Below are 16,160 nucleotides of genomic sequence, written 5' to 3'. Positions count from 1 at the left end.
CGTGGCTGTGCCTGGGATGGAGGGGGAGGCGGGGCAGGAGGAGCAAGCACCCTTCACGCCTCCCATGTCCAGTGGGGAGGCTCCTTCTGCACGCCCCTCCCCAGGGCAGCCCGCGGGCCCGCCCCGCACTGGGGCTTCCGCTTCGGGCCGCCCACGACTATGCAAGACCTGAAAGAAAAAGTATGGCGCTGGTGGCTCACGCCTGTCATCCCAGCTACTCAGAAGGCTGAGGTCTGAGGATCACGGTTCAAAGCCAGCCTGGGCAGGAAAGCCCGTGAGTCTCTGATCTCCAATGAACCACCAGAAAACTGGACGTGGTGCTGTGGCTCAAGTGGTAGAGCACTCGCCTTGAGCTGAAGAGCTGAGGGACAGCGCCCAGGACCTGAGTTCAAGCCCCATGACCGACAAAAAATTAAAAGAAAATACGGAGAACAAGATTCTCAGCTCGAGGGGCTGCGTGGTTCGGGGAAATGCGGAAGTGAAGCTATTTCTGAAAGCCAGGCCAGCATCTCTGCCCCTAGGAGCTGATGGAGGAGGGCACCATGCTGGCCTCTGGCCACAGCCAGGGGAGTGAGGGAGCGGAGGAAGGAAGAGAGCAAGAGAGCCCACCAATCCTTCACACACACACACACTTTCTTTTAACTAAAAAAAAAAAAACCCAAATAAAAAGCTTTCATCGTCTCTGTTGCAGGACTGGGTACGTTTATGAAGCCTGGAGTATGGGGTTTCAAGGCGGAGTCTCGTCCCGTGGGTCCTGCCCGCAGCCTGCCTGCAGGCGCCTGCGTGGGCGCTGGGCACCACATTACCGCCAGGCAGTTCCAGCCCGAGATGCTAAAGCCATCAGAGTATTCAAGAGGGTGCTGGGCTCAAGGCCATCCAGGGCCACATGGAGAGACGCTGTCTCGCAAACAGAGGGAGGAAAAGAAGGTAAGGATGAGGGAAGGCCTGTCGCTGGAGGAAGGCCCTGCACTAGGCCTTCCCGCGGGCCAGAGCCTCAGGCCTTCTCAGGCGCCGGGCTCCGCTTCTCTACCACAGCTCCACGCACCCACGTCTGACCCCCTTCTCCAGTTACCCAGATCAAGACGACTTTGTCAGGCAGGGGGTGGGGGGGGTGGCTCAGTGCGGAACACGTGCCCAGCAAGCACCATGCCCACCCACCAACACTGCCCCCTGTCTCACTGAAGTGCACGCCTAGAAGCCACTAGAGCTCAGCATCTGAATGGCAGGCGGTGACAAAAGCAGCAAAAGATGAAATAGTTGACTACTGGTGTCCTGGTGTTAAATGACCGTTGCTATTTGAAGGAAGGTATGCAAGTTCTCTCTCTCTCTTTCTCTGTCACACACACACATTCACACTCACCCATACATAAAATCCTTTGTTTTTATTCCTATGTAGGACGTTTAAGGTAAGAAAGCATACTTCAGGTCTACCGATTTCAAATAGAGATCCAGAAAATATTCAGTTTATTTGAATAATAGCGATTGCTGTCTTCAACATTTTGGTGGGAAAAAAAGGGGAAAATTCCACTTTGGTAAAGACTCACATTGTTAGAGGACTACACTAGGCAGATTCTGACCACAGGGCTGTTCAGAAAAGCTCAGTGTATCTTCAGATGTCTCGGGTGCCTAGCTAGCGCTCCCCTGAACACAGCTGTTAGAAGGGCAGGGGAGAAGATGGCCGCGGAGCGGTAGGGACACATCACAGCTCTCCCCAACCAGAGAGCTCGGATTCCAACGCTCAGTTTCCCCAAGGGGAACACCAGAAAAGCACAGGGGCCGAAGAAAAGAAAAGGAAAAAAGCTGTAGAGCTACACCAAGGTGGAGAAGCCGAGGCCCCTTCCCACCCCTCGCAGGCAGGCCGGCTCCGCACCAGCCGACCGAGCCACCCGGCCGCGGCTGGGGACCCCAGGACCACCGGTCTGTAAGAGGCCAGGGCAACAATGCCCGCGGCGCCGCCTTGGACAGCACACACAGAGGCGGAGACGGAAATGCAGACCGAGGGCCTGCACCAGCCCGGCCCAGACCCCGCGACCTACAGCGCACCAACAGCAATATGCCCCCCTCCCCCCGGAGGCCAGTGCTGGCAGAAACCCCAGAACCTGACCGGGAGCCCCCCTACCACTTGGCTTGACCACGAGTGCCCGTGGGAGGGAACAGCGCCCACTGTGGGAGAAACCCAGCAGCACAGGTCCCGGAGCACAACCAGCCCAGTGTGTCCCGGGCTGGAGACCGAAGCCTGAGCTGCCTAACCCGAGTCCTGACTGAAGTCTGGAGCGAGCGCACGCCTCCGCCGAGGGTAGGGGGTGTCTGCCCACCAGAATCTAACAAGAGCGAGCCCCATGTGGGTCAGACTAGAGCTGGAGGCCGGCCTCCCCCCCAACAGAACTGAGACCAGGTAAAGACTCAGCCAATCCAGGGCTGAGAGGAGGCTTCAACAATTGACCCAGAAATCAACCCAGAACCAAGCAAAGGCAGCGACCTACTGACCAACACAGTCAGAGTTCGGGACTGGCTCCAATAATCCCTGAAAAACCTCATGCAAAAATCACAGCGAAAAATGACAAGATTCATCAATAGCCAAGACAGCAAGCCACCCAAAGGCCAGTAGCTATCCAGGGAAGAACTGCTGGGAAAGTGAAAAAGAAACGGAAGACAAATGCTACATCCAAGAGATGACAGAGGCAATGACTCAAGAATTAAAGCAAGAAGTGGATCAGAAATTTAAAGAAGAAATGAATTATCAGAAGAGATAGTTCAAACAAGAGATGCATTAAAAAAAGATACAGTATACACCTCACTATAAGATGAGATTAATACTGAGAACCAACGTAGAAATCATAAATGGTTCGATTTCCTCCATGCAAACCATAATGGAAGCCACAGTTAATAGAGTGAATGAAATGGAAAACTGAATATCAGGTACGGAAGACAAAGTGCAGCAACTAGAAAACAAGTTACAGATATGGAAAAAAACACCCAAAATATGTCAAAGGAAGTCCAAGAACAAGCAGACAGTGCCCGGAAATTTAACTTTCCTATAATTGGGGTGGATGAAGGCGAGGAATACCAGAATAAGGAATGCAACACCTATTCAATAATATTATCACTGAAATTTTCTCCAATATTAAGAGAACATCTTACCTACGTAACAGAAGCAGACAGAACACCTACCAAGCAGGATCCCAGGAGGAACACTTCTAGGCACATTATAATAAAAATGATAGATTGAATAATAAACAATATTGCACACAGGAAAAAAAAAAGGAGCTATACTACAATGGGGAAAAAAATCAGAATCACTGCAGATCTCTCGACACAGGCAATGAATACAAGGAAAGCCTGGGAAAGTACCATCCAAGCACTGAGAACCAATAACTGCCAACCCAGACAGGTATACCACCCAGTGAAGCTAGAATTCACTTTTGATGGAAAAACTAAAATTTTTAATAGTAGAGAAAAACTAAATGAATTCATAAACAATAAGCCAGCACTACAAAGAAGATTAAGAGAGGAAATACAATCTGAAGAAAGCCATCAAGAACAGGGATCCTCATCAGACAGCTATCACTAGAAGTCCAACTTAGTAAACACAGGAAGAAAGGAAAGGAGAAAAACTTAGAAAAGTAGGAAAATGACAGGAAACACAATGCATCCCTCTATAATAACCATAACTATTAATGGGCTCAATTCGCCAATCAAAAGAAAAACTAAAAGTGGACCCCAGCCTGTCTTAAAATGGATGAAAGACCTTACCATCCATCACACCTGGAACTCTGAACTACTGCAGCAAAGAGTAGGAGAGACGCTTGAACTGGTAGGCTCAGGCAGGACCTTCCTGAACAGAGTCCCAGGGGCACAACAAATTGGAGAGACTCGGGAAATAGGAATCCATTAAAATTAAAAGTTTCTGCACAGCTAAATGCATAGCAACCAAACTAGAAAGATAACCAGCTAGTTGGGAAAAAATATTTACCAGCAATAAATCAGACAAGGGCCTAATATCAATTATATACAGGGGACTCAAGAAACAAATCCCTCCCAAACCTAATAATGGGCAAGGCAACTAGAGAGACTTCTCAGAAGAGATAAAAATGGCAAAGAAACCCTTGAGGAAAGGTTCATCATCCCTGGCTGTAAAGGAAATGCAAATAAAAACAACCTTGAGATACTACCTTACCCCAGTCAGAATGGCCCACATCCTAAAGTCAGCCAACGACAAATGCTGGAGGGGATGTGGAGAAAGAGGAACCCTATTGCACTGCTGGTGGGAATGTACACTAACTAATACAACCACTTTGGAAAGCAGTGTGGAGGTTCCCCAGTAAGCTAAACAGACCTTCCCTATGACCCAGCCATACTACTCCTAGGCATCTACCCTGAGCAACAGAAACCAGGATACAAGGAAACATGAATCCTCATGTTCATTGCAACACTCTTCACAATAGCCAAGATATGGAAACTACTGATGAGTGGATCAAAAAATTGTGGTACTTATATACAATGGAATATTATGCAGCCATTATAAAGGACAAAATAATGGCATTTGCAGGGAAATGGATGGAACTAGAAAAAATCATTTTGAGTGAGGTAAGCCAGGAGCAAAGAGACAAACGGTACATGGTCTCCCTGATATGTGGACGTTAAATCCAAAATGCAAGGATATATGACAAAGTAAACAGGACTCAAGAAACAAAAGCCCTCCACTCATCTTGTCGTATCATTCATTACTAAATGACCCCATGTTGTTGTTTACCTTTATGGTATATGTGCGCACATCTGAGGGAAGCTAGGACACAGAATCAGAGGGAAACGGGAAAGCATACAACAGAGGGGCCCATCAGCCGCACTGGACATGGATGAAAACGAGCTAAGCACCTCAGGGAACAGCTGACACTAAGCAAAAGGAAAGAAATGTACATACCACCCGATGTGGAAGAAATAGTTGTATTGTCAGAGCTCATTGAATTCACAAACTGTATAGACCACGATAATGACAACTTGCCTCATGAAGGTTAGAATGTGTTTGTGACTTTACCTAAGTATCAATAACTCACAATACTCTGAAATTTATGTAATCGATCACAATAAAAATTATAAAAAGAAAATGCAGGGGAGAGGTGTACAGATCCTCAAAGTTGATACAATCATAAACATGGGGCCCACTGTCTCCATTGCAGACTGAAGAAGCTGGGGGACCAGGAACATCCGGGCCTTCCCAGGCCTCCGAGCACCTCTAGTGTGGCTAGCTGACACAGTCCCAACAAGGCATTAGCCCAGGTTTATACAGCCATCCCTTCAGTTCACCCACACAGCAAACCCAGCCGTGGAGGTGAACACCCCACCATCCTCTCTCCTCAAGGAAGACACCAAGCTGGGCCCGGTGTCCCACGGCCCCAGGGTTGTAGCTGGGCTAAGTTCTTGGCTCCGACTCACCGGAAAGGTCAGCCTATGCTCTGCCGTCAATGCTCGGCTCACTCTGGGCAGTGCACCCATGACGTATTTACAGACCATTATGTAGAGTAATTGAACAAGAGGATGTGGGGCTTGGAGACCTTTGAGGGTGTGCAGTTACTTCAGTGGGGTCTCAGGCATTCTCCAGCAGAGCTTCCCATGCAGATGGAGCTTTACTCCTGCAGAAGAACAGCCGGTGTAGTTACTCTGAGCTACTCTAGGCTTGGAGGACTGGGTGCAACTCATCAAATGAGTACAGTTAAACCAGCCTGTACAGGCCTGAACCTGTCACATCTACAAGAAAGAACTCTCCCCTGGAAGCAAAGACCTGTCTCCAATTGTCTGATTTAGGGACCAGGTAAGCCCAGATGCTGGGGAAGGTAGAATCCAGGAGGTGGAAGGCACAGATAGGGGGAAGTAGAGGAAGGTTCCACCAACACGGAGATGAATAAGATCAGCCTGACCTCAGGACATAATTCAAGGTAGTTCAGCTTGGGAAAACACCTCTGGGTTTCCATTTTAATTCCTGGGTTATCAAAACCCAATGAGAGGAACCTAGTAAAGAGCTATATTTTCACCCAAATGAGAGTTTCTAGGAAACAACAGCACCTTATAGTAGTTTCAAGCATCCAAGTTCTAAACACTGAATCAAATCACAGATAGCACCCCCTGTAATCCTAACAAAATTACAGATAGACCCCTCCCCGACTTCTAACAACACAGAAATTAAGCCTCTGTTTTACACAGCAGTGGTGTTTAAATATACGACTTTTCTGCTATATGAAAACATAGCCTTTTAAAGACTCTTTGAAGTTCAAGTTGAATTTCAAGTAATCACTCTGCAGTAGCTCCAGGAGAACTCTTATTCCTCCCAATTTAAAGTGCCTATTTAAAAAAAGAAAAAGGAAAATGGAAAATATGCCTTAAGGAATTGTGTCCTCAAGGCTACTACTGCTTGTTTCCAGGCTTTTGTTAAAGAACAGAATGTGTTGAATTCTTCTAAGCTGGCAGGGGACCAAGCACAACACTATACAATGAGGTAGCTGAGAGCAGAGTTCTTCCTCTGAACACAGAGCAGAGGAATCCATGTGTGGCATTCTCACCCAATTAAACAAGAAACGTGAGAAAGCAAGCTGGCCAGTGTGGTACTTAAACTAAGCTTACGGGTGCAACTTGATAAAGTTAATTCCAAGGGTAAAAGCTACAAATTCTTTGTGTCTGATGAGTAAGGATCAACAATTTAGGTGCCTAAACCTAACTATTTGTACCATCATGCTAAAAATAAGGCCCTGGAAAATATTTCCACCAAGGAGAAAGATGAGCTGACGTGTACAGGAAATCTGAATTACTATAGAATTTCGGCCATTGTGCTGGGTTCCAGTAGCTCACCCCTGGAATCCTAGCTACTTGGGAGGCTAAGATCTGAGGATTGTGATTTGAAGCCAGCCTGGAAAGAAAGCAAAAAGCCCTATCTCTTAACTATAGGCCCATGGGTATGTTTTCATTGTTAGACCATGAATGTCTGCAATTTTCCAATGAACTGGAAAGAATACATTGGACTAAATACAAAGCTAGCAGAACATTTTAGCATGCTGAGGTGGTACAGAAGAGGGAAAGCACCAGAAAGCTTCAATTCCTCATAAGCACACCTCATTTCTCTTCCAAACAGAGACACTTGGTGAATTCTTACATTTCTGACATTTCACTGAAAAGAAAGCCGGAGATGGCTCAGCTAGCAGCCACTCAACTTGCATGGATCAACTTGCATGGATCTGCTTGGGCTGTGCTACAAATGGTTATCTTGTGCTTACAAATACTTGCACGCATAGAAAAAAAAATCAAGCAATAGTCTAACAGCCTGAAGAGTAAACTGAAAATCCAAACGCCTGGCCCCTGGCCTTTTGGATGCTGCTCACACCTGAAATGAGAGATGAGGCTCCCTGTCCTTAGCCCGAGCCTGCACTCAGAACCATGGCAGGAGCACCAGGGACGCGGGGGTCTGAGCAGCAGGTTCACAGTAAGTGAACCTCACAGCAGTAGGTAGAACCTAACATTAAGTACCACCATGGGGTCAGGAAAATGCTGAGGGACAGACAGAGAACAGAGGGCTGTGCGCCGGGCTCTCCAGACACTGGACAGCTTTCACTCGGCGCCGGTTTCCTGCTTCAGAGGAAGGCAGCCCGTGTGCGCAGGTTTTCACTTCAGACCCAGCCACAAAACCTCTCAGAGCCTCTCTGTATCTAGTGAAGAGCTTTGTGCTGCCTGCAAGGATCCACACTGTTCGTTGGCATTTACTGACCACCTCCTGCGGGCACATACTGCGTGCGGATGACAGAGGGGGCTGCGTCTGGACCCACAGTAGGTCTGTGAGCCAGAGAGGAGGCGGTGTGCCATTTGCCTCTGTGCTAGGCAGCCAGAAACATGAGGTGCTCATTAGATCTGTGTGGATTGGACCTGTCTTTTCTGTCACCGGCTCCCTCTGGACCCTCGTGGTTAAGGTGCGGCACTGGGGGAAGCAGACGAGGTTGCTTCCCTCCACAGGCTGTTTTCCAGGGGTTCCAAGGCCTTTCAGTGCATGCAGGGCAAGTGTCACCCCATCCTTGGAGAATCATGGTGATCGTGTCTGATCACAGGAGGCCTTGGGAGGCAGGAGGAGCAGTACCTGGCAAGGTGCCACTGTGGTATCTAGCACTCCTTTGAGGACCTTTTTTTTTGGGGGGGGGCGTCTCTGGTTCGGTACACTGGCTGGGAACATACCGGCTGGAGCCTAAATTGACTAAGGAAGGCAAGCCAGCTCCAGACCACCTAACTCCCTGCCTTCAGTGGCTGGGGCTCAGGGCTGGCGGCCCACGCTACCATGGCACCTGGCCCGTCAGCCCCTTACAAGAGATAGAGACCACATGGCCAAACCGTCCATGCCCGAGGCACGAGCGGACTGGCGTACCAAAGTGAAGTGGAGGTGTGCGGGCATGGGGTGCCCTCCGCCTGCTGCCCTGCCCCCGCCGCCCCGTCCCCCCAGCCCCTGCAGCTGCGGTTTGAGAATGCCTAACGCGAGCCATCCACTCCTCATGGCAACGACACAGACAGCCATCTTCCCACGCCAGACCTCTGCGGCAGCAGCTCCTCGTCTGTAAACCTGCTCTCATTTTGCTAGACAGGAGAAAGACAAACACCAAGGAAAACCGCTGACTACAAGTAAGTCCGTATTTACACTGCACGAGAGTTTAACAGCGTAGTATAAACTGAAGGTCAACAGGCTCGAGAATTCATCGGAAGCACCAGGAGACAGTGATGTGTGGAGTTCGGAACTACAATTCCCAAAGTAAACGTGTACACACAGACTCATCAGTAGTGGAACAATTCACGCGCACACACAGGCTCGCTCGTGCAGCTGCCACACGCCAGCGCTCCTGAAGCCAGTCGCACGAAACACTTCATCTTAAATTAAACACGTACATCTTTGAAAAAAAATCTATGCTTGGATATATGAAACAAAGAAAGAAATAAACCTGCTTTAGACCCTTGCATGAGTGAGTTCCTTTAAATATTCGCTTACTCTGACCTGAGACAACTCTCCTTCTGTTGGCGGGGTGACGAAAGAACATCCCCTCCCCACGGATGATAGAATTTAACATTTAAGATCTGCTTCAATCTCCAGCTCCAACCTACACTCGATCAGAGACTGCCTGCAGTTTACCCGGAAAACACATCTCAAGGCATATCTGGGAGGGTTAAACACAAACCTGCATGAATATAATTTATTTCACAATACTGAAATTAGTGCAGTTTACAAAAAAAAAAAAGGTCATGATTATTTTAGAACAGAAGAAAATTAAACACACCCAATGCTTCAACAGGGCAGGACACGATTTATATACAGGAAAAAGACGTTTGGCACCAAGCAGCTTTTGGTGGTTATTGCATCTTGGCAAATTTAGTTTATAAAACATTGTCTGATTTCTGCAGCTACGGCATCGATGAACTGAACTGAAAATGAATCTGAGGTTTCTGAGGTGAACCCACCAAGTCCTGCGGGTGCTGCTCACAGCGCAACGGGGGACCACTGACTCCCGGGGAAGGCTTGGCGGGGACCAGCAGGAATTTTAAATGTCGAGCATTACACGGACACTGCGGACCATCATGACCATCACAAGATGTCACCATGTCCCCACAGCAGCGTCCATACAGCTACGTCCTGCTCTGGGCAGGATATTTCACCAAAGCAAACTAGCAGCTCATCACAGAAAGCGGGTGTTCTTGCTTTGTGGTGATCATGTGGTTTGCTTTGGTGAAAAGCTACCTAATGCCTTGGGGAATGCGCTGTCCACAGGTGCCCGACAAACAATACACTCAAAGCCTCACAGACTGGCCCTGAATGACTGGGCTGTAGGGATGTGCTGCACACCCGGCTCAGGGCTTCCAGGGGAAGATAAACACCGGACACCGTCTCTTCTGGCCCAGAGCGGAGAGCTACGGTGTCACGCCTGACCTTCTCTGTGGCCTCTCCCGCGTGCTGACTGACCTACAGGAGGAGGGTCTCCCTTCTCGTGTCCTCGGGTGGGAAGACACAGTGGTGGTTCGTGTGCATATTGTGAGCAGCACACGCACATCCCCAACAGGAAGCTTCTACAAGAAATCCCTGTTCTCCAAGTTACACCAGAGGATGTATTTACACATTTATGAATCATTAAGACAAAACGTTACCATGTCCTTGTAACCCGATTCTAAGAGAAAAAAAGCCATAGAAAACAATTAGAAATGAACTTGATAGTAAATTGATTAGAAATTTGATATTGCATAAAATTCAAACTATGAAGTAATCAAGCACTTTGAAGTCCCTGATTTCACACAAGGTAATTTGATGAAACCAAAGTAACAAGGTAAGTCTGGCTAAATGAAAGAATTCTTTTCTCCCAGTGAGAAGAGGGGAGGAGGGCTAAGGGGAAAATGGACTGACGGGACACGGAGGAGAGAGAAGAGAGGAAATCTGCTCTACTAGGAACAGAATGAAATTAACTTGAGGTAGTTTATTCTACCAGCCAAATGTTACTCAGAACATAATTTGTCTAAAACTCTCACCAGAGAATAGCATTGGAAATACGCTCACAAAGACTAGATTCTTAACACAGACTCACACTCTCAAGACGCATTCTGGAGTGCTACACAGTAGTAAACAGGACTTTGTGTGCTTTCAGGCAGATTATATTAAAAAGTTTTTGATCCCTACGCATCCTATTAGACAGTCTTTTTTTTTTCTAAGTCATAGCAGTCCTTTCTTGTTGTCTGACTTGGGTCTTTCTCTTCTAAAGTCTCCTCCCAGAAATAAAATGGCTGTGACCACTAGAGGGGAATGTCATCGTGTGAGCCTTCGCACCCCAAAAACTCCCCGCCAGAAACCACAGCACGATACCAGAATCGAGACACACGCAGGGCTGCAGCGGGACGCAGCCATTGGCCCAGTCTTCACGGAGAAATTTTACCTTGGTTTCAGTCCATCAGGATACAGTTTTAAAGAAGATTCTTAGGACAGAGCACTAGTGGTAAATGGAGACTAACCGGCAGAGTGCCGTGGAACGCGTTAGGCACAAACCCCACTCCCTGGTAGGTTCGGCGTGGCACACCCATCCGGGCGTAGCAGAACACACTCTTGCTATGTTTGGATATGTTGATTTGCATATATGGATCTGTCGTTGGTTTACCAAAGCCACACCCGTGATCACAGGAGTCCAGCACCCCCACACCCTCTTGGGCAAAGGGGCGCTTGGGACTCTCTGCTTATCTGGCCTGGTTTCCACCCCCTCCAGCCCTCCTGCCCTCCAGGTTCACCACCCTCCATGCTCTGCGGACGCCTCAGCTGGAGGAGCTAGCTTTGCAACAGTTACACGGCCTCCCTGCAAGCTTCTAAGCGGAGTGGCCATACCCACGCCCCGCAGAGCAGGTCTCGGGTGATGGGCTGGGCTAGGCTGCGCTGTGCGTGCGCGCCGGCGGGACCTGCCTGCTGCTCGGCTCCTCAGGGCGAGTGGACTCGGATCCGGAACAGGCCCTGCTGCAGCTGCAGGCGGAAGAGCTTGCAGTTGGCGATGCGTAAGGCCGCACACCCGGTGCGGCGGAGGTCAGACGGGAGCAGCGGCTTCGTGTGGTGCCAGGTCCCGGTGCTTCTCTTAAACTCCCGCACGTAGTCGTAATTGGTGCCTGGAGACAGACAGCAAAGGTGAGGACCGGGGCCTCCGGGTCCACAAACAACTTCTACATAGCCTCAGCGGCAGCGCTCCTACCTGTGTCCAGGTCTCCGATTACATAAATACTGGCTCCGATAGGGACAGCGCCATACACGAACGAGGAGCTGGCGGGGATGCACAGATTCTGGTCGTTGAGATAGATCCACCTGCAGACAAAGCCCAGAGCACAGTGAGGAAGGGTGTGCAGTGACCAGCGTTCAGGACGACAGAATGCGGGGACCCTCCTGCGGGGGAGCTCCACTGTGCTTCCGCCTGCCCGCTGGAGTGAACCAGTGATCTGCTCCTTTTTATGTCCAAGTAGTATTCCACTACCAGGATGAACCGGAATTTGTTCATCTACTCACTTCCTTAGGCTCACGTAGGTGGCTTCCAATTTCTGGCCACTGTGAATCAAACTTATGAACGAGAAGGGGCTATTTATTTATTTATTTGCAGACTTATTGAATTGCTGGTTCTGTGGGAAGGGCGATGAGAAAATGCCTCTCTCTTTTTTATTTAGTGCTAATACTGGAGCCTGAACTTGGGGCCTGGGCCCAAAGCTTTTTCTTGCTCAAGGCTAGCATTCTACCATTTGAGCTGTAGCTCCACTTCTGGTTTTTCTGGTTTTTTTGGCTAGCTAATTAGAAAGAAGAGTCTCAGACTTTCCTGCCTGGGCTGGCTTTGAACCATGATCCTTACATCTCATCCTCCTCCTGAGTAGCTAGGATTACGGGCGTGAGCTGCCAATGCCTGGCTGAGAGCAAATTTTGTGTGCAAGTGATTTTGTAATGAACAAGGAAACACTGTCTTTGGCTGCAACGCCTTGGGGAGGGAAGGCAGGGCTGGAGGCCTCCATGATGTGTACTTTGAGAAGTCAAAACTCTGGAAACACAGAGCTGCGAGCTTCAGAGGCCAAGGACGAAGCAGGAGAGGGTGGGGCTAGAGGGAGGAGAGGAGCCACAGAGCCTGAGCTGTCCGGATGCCTTCACAGGCTCTGCTGTAACCTCTGGACAAAACAAACGCCGGCTACGAGAGAGCCCTGCACACTGACTAAAGCAGGCCGACGGCACAGAGCAGCTGCAGGTTGAGCAATGAGCCCACTCAGCATGGCTTCCAGTTCCTTCTCCGCAGGCAGCCTGCGGGGCAGCCCTGGGCAGCTAAGCCAGCCATCGCGAATCGGAAATTGGGTGAGGCGCCTGTGGGAACCAGGATTGCCAAACTGAAGCACAGAACCCCAGGAAGAAGAGGGAGGCAGAGGCCTCCAGGGGAGTGCATCTGCTTGTCTCAAAATTGGGCCTTGGACCAGGCCCACCTGCAGCTGCTGTGAGATCGAACCCCACCCGCTGCAGTGCCCACCCGCCACCCTCCCCACGGCCAGGGGTGAAGACCCACGGCCTCCATTACCACACTCACACTGCCCTTCCTGGTTGCAATCCAGAATTACTCAACTAAATAAGAGCCAGAAAAAAAACCCCAGAACTCGTTCTCAAGAGAATGAGCCATCGACAACTGCCAACTGTAAAGTGACTCATGCTGGGCTCAGGCTGGGAGTCCAGTGGAGCCGCCGCCACCACCACCACGCCCAGAAAGGGGAAAGGAGGGAGTTCGAATGCAGCCACCACTGCCCCACTCGGTATGGAAGGGGAAACAAGTGGAGGAAGAGGAGAAAGCCAATTTCAGAACACAACTTTCTCCACAAATGAACTGTACAGACTTCAGGACTGAAAAGTCAATACTGGAAAGTTCGCTGGGTGGTCACAGAGCCATAACTCAGGGAGGTAAGGAAGGAAAGCAAGCTTGAGGACCTTGCTCTGATCAGGGAAAAAGGCTGCTTCAGATGGGAAGACAGCACACAAGGCCTATTTAAAATGAGTAGGTGGATAGCTGGAGGATCATGGTTTGAGGCCAGCCCTGGGAGAAAAGTTCACTAGACTCTTTCTCCAAAATATAAAAAAAAGCAGAGCTGGAAGTGTGGCTCAAGTGGTAGAGCAGAGAAATGAGATGATCAAAGTTTTCTTTTTTTTTTTGTCAGTCGTGGGGTTTGAATTCTGGGCCTGAGCATTGTTTCTCAGCTCTTCAGCTCAAGGTGAGCACTCTACCGCTTGAGCCACAACACCACTTCTGGTTTTCTGAGTGGTTTATTAGAGATGAGTCTCATGGACTTTCCTGCCTGGGCTGGCTTTGAACCGTGATCCTCAGTGCTCAGCCTCCTGAGCAGCTAGGTGCCGGCGAGATGATCAAAGGTTTTATCTAATTCATCTTTCAGAAGTGCAGGGAATGGGCAGTGAGCTGTGATTTAAGTGGTAGAGCACCAGCCTTGAGTGAAAAAGCCAAACAAGAGCACAACTCAGAAGTTCAAGCCCCAGTACAGTATGTTGGCTTACCAGGGTGTCGTGCAAAACCTCACAGAGAGTATAAAGGTAAGATAGCAGGGGAGAGTCAGAGGATGGGAGGACGGCATGTTACCCCGCCAGCCCGGGGAGGAGGACGCCAAAGGCCCTGTCTCTCGGAGTCTGTCGCTGTCAGATCTGGCAATAGCTATGGCAATGCCTGTGCTTTCCTTCTAGTAGTTTTGGATTTTTTTTTTTTTCAGAAACAGAAAATAATAAGACTTGGCATTTTCCCAGGAAAATTCTAACCTAAAAATAGAGAACAAAGACAGGAAGACAAGAGATTACGTAGAAACAATCAAAATGGTCTCCAGTCGAATACTGACTGCTCATCTGGAAGTTTCCATAATGTACAAATAGAACATCCTAGACAGTATCTTCCCTGGGGACGATTATGGGCAAGGCTGTGTCTCCCAAGTCAGTGTGGCAGTTGAGGACGATGCTGGGGCCCCAGGATGCCTGTGTTCGGATCCCAGCTCGGCCACACGCTCACATGGGAGACAGGACCCCGCCCCCCTGTCGCTCAGAGGCCACTGAGCGCAAGGGAGTAGAGAGCTGACACTCAGCACGGCAGGCTGGCCACATGTTCAGCGCTGTCTATGCACGAAGATCCTCTCTGTTACACTGACTGGAGACCTTAGCTTTTGTCATTCTATTTACAAATGAACATCAGGAGCCTAGAAGTAAGGAAGTAGAAGGTGTATACATTTAATTTATTGTCTCCTAAATAGCAACAAATCGTTGGATGATTATGGACTTAAAATAAGTTATATTTAAAGTTCACCAACTACAAATATGCAACAGACTTCTGGGAGCATAGAGGCCCTGACAAGTTACAGCCCACCCAGAAGCAGACCCAAGCCTACACGACCAGCACAGAGTGGCAAAACCATCTGCCAGGCTGACGTCCCCACAACGGGCCAGGGCGGCCCACGCTGTCGACACAGTAGTCGGGTCATTATGAAAACAGCGTGTGTCAATATAAACACATTGCTTCTGCATGCTAATGAACATGGACAGACTTTCTCGAGATTCATTTAGACAGAAAATTAATATAGTATTTTATTCCTTGGTCAATAAGCTGCTGTGACAACAGATGAAGGAGAAAGAAATGCAGTTGTCTTTGAGGTTCTCTTCCCAACCCTTCCATATATAAGACACCCTCTGAATTTGTCTCATTGCTTGTCTAATATATTTTCTTTCCTAAGAGACTCCCTCAGTAATTGGAAATGAAAAAAGGCTATGCAATGTCCTAAATTTAAAATACCTTAAAAGGTAGGTAGCACCGATATGCATTTCTAATGTTCTGGTCTCTGTTCATTGTTTGCCCAAGTCTTAAATAATAAGAAACCAAATATGCACTATGGCACCCCCTTCTGGTAACAAGAGCACACAGCAGGCAGCCTCTCCTGGGTAAGGTGTGTGGGAGAGGGCAGGAAGGAAGGACTGTCACAGGCACACACTGATTGGTCCATTTACCCAACATCTGAGCCTCTGTGCAGACCAGAGGGGCAAGTGGAACTTAGCCCGAAGGTGTCTTCAGACAATGCAGGCCCTGACCAGGTGGGCGCAGGGGCAACATGGCCAAGGCCTGAGTGAGCCTGGGAGATGGGAGGACAGGCTCTCGTGGAGGGGACGAACAGTGGCAGGAAAACGTAAGGCAGAAGCAGTGGCACACAAACATACACCTGAAGATACTCAGACAGGATTGGAGGAACGTGGCTTGCCCTAAGGCCTCTCGGGTGGGCGGCAGTAAAACAGCACACAAAGGCCATCCGAGTTAGGGAGATAAAGCTTTTGCCTGAAAATTACAGGGAGCCAATAAGTGATTTTAAGCAACTCAAGGTTAAGATCAGTTCTGCATCCGTGTGTGCTGGTACTGGGGCTTGAACTCAGAGCCTGGGTGCTGTCCCTTAGATTTTCTTCTCAGGGCTGGTGCTCTATCACTTGAACCATAACTTCACTTGTGGCTATCTGGTGGTTGACTGGAGATAAGAGTCTCACAGACTTGCCTACCCAGACTGGCTTTGAACCATGATCCTTAGATCTCCACCTTCTGAGTAGCAAGGATTATAGGAGTGAGCCAGCACTGCTTTGCTAT

At 49.1% G+C, this 16,160-nt stretch overlaps 1 protein-coding gene across 1 annotated transcript in view; it reads right to left on the bottom strand.

Moving 5' to 3' along the window:
• Positions 1 to 9,239: 9,239 nt before the first annotated feature.
• Positions 9,240 to 16,160, bottom strand: part of Gan (gigaxonin) — a 32,088-nt gene continuing 25,167 nt past the window's right edge. Inside the window, exons 10-11 of the mRNA XM_013013031.1 lie at positions 11,727 to 11,836; positions 9,240 to 11,643 (exon numbers count right to left, since the gene is read on the bottom strand). Coding sequence (XP_012868485.1) covers positions 11,462 to 11,643; positions 11,727 to 11,836 — 292 coding nt within the window. The 3' untranslated portion in view covers positions 9,240 to 11,461. The remainder of the gene's footprint in view (positions 11,644 to 11,726; positions 11,837 to 16,160) is intronic.

The sequence above is a fragment of the Dipodomys ordii genome, unplaced genomic scaffold, assembly GCF_000151885.1.
Source record: "Dipodomys ordii isolate 6190 unplaced genomic scaffold, Dord_2.0 Scaffold18, whole genome shotgun sequence".
Taxonomy (NCBI): Eukaryota; Metazoa; Chordata; class Mammalia; order Rodentia; family Heteromyidae; genus Dipodomys; species Dipodomys ordii.
Note: the sequence above shows the minus strand (reverse complement) of the source record. Positions and strands in the feature narration are given on the sequence as shown.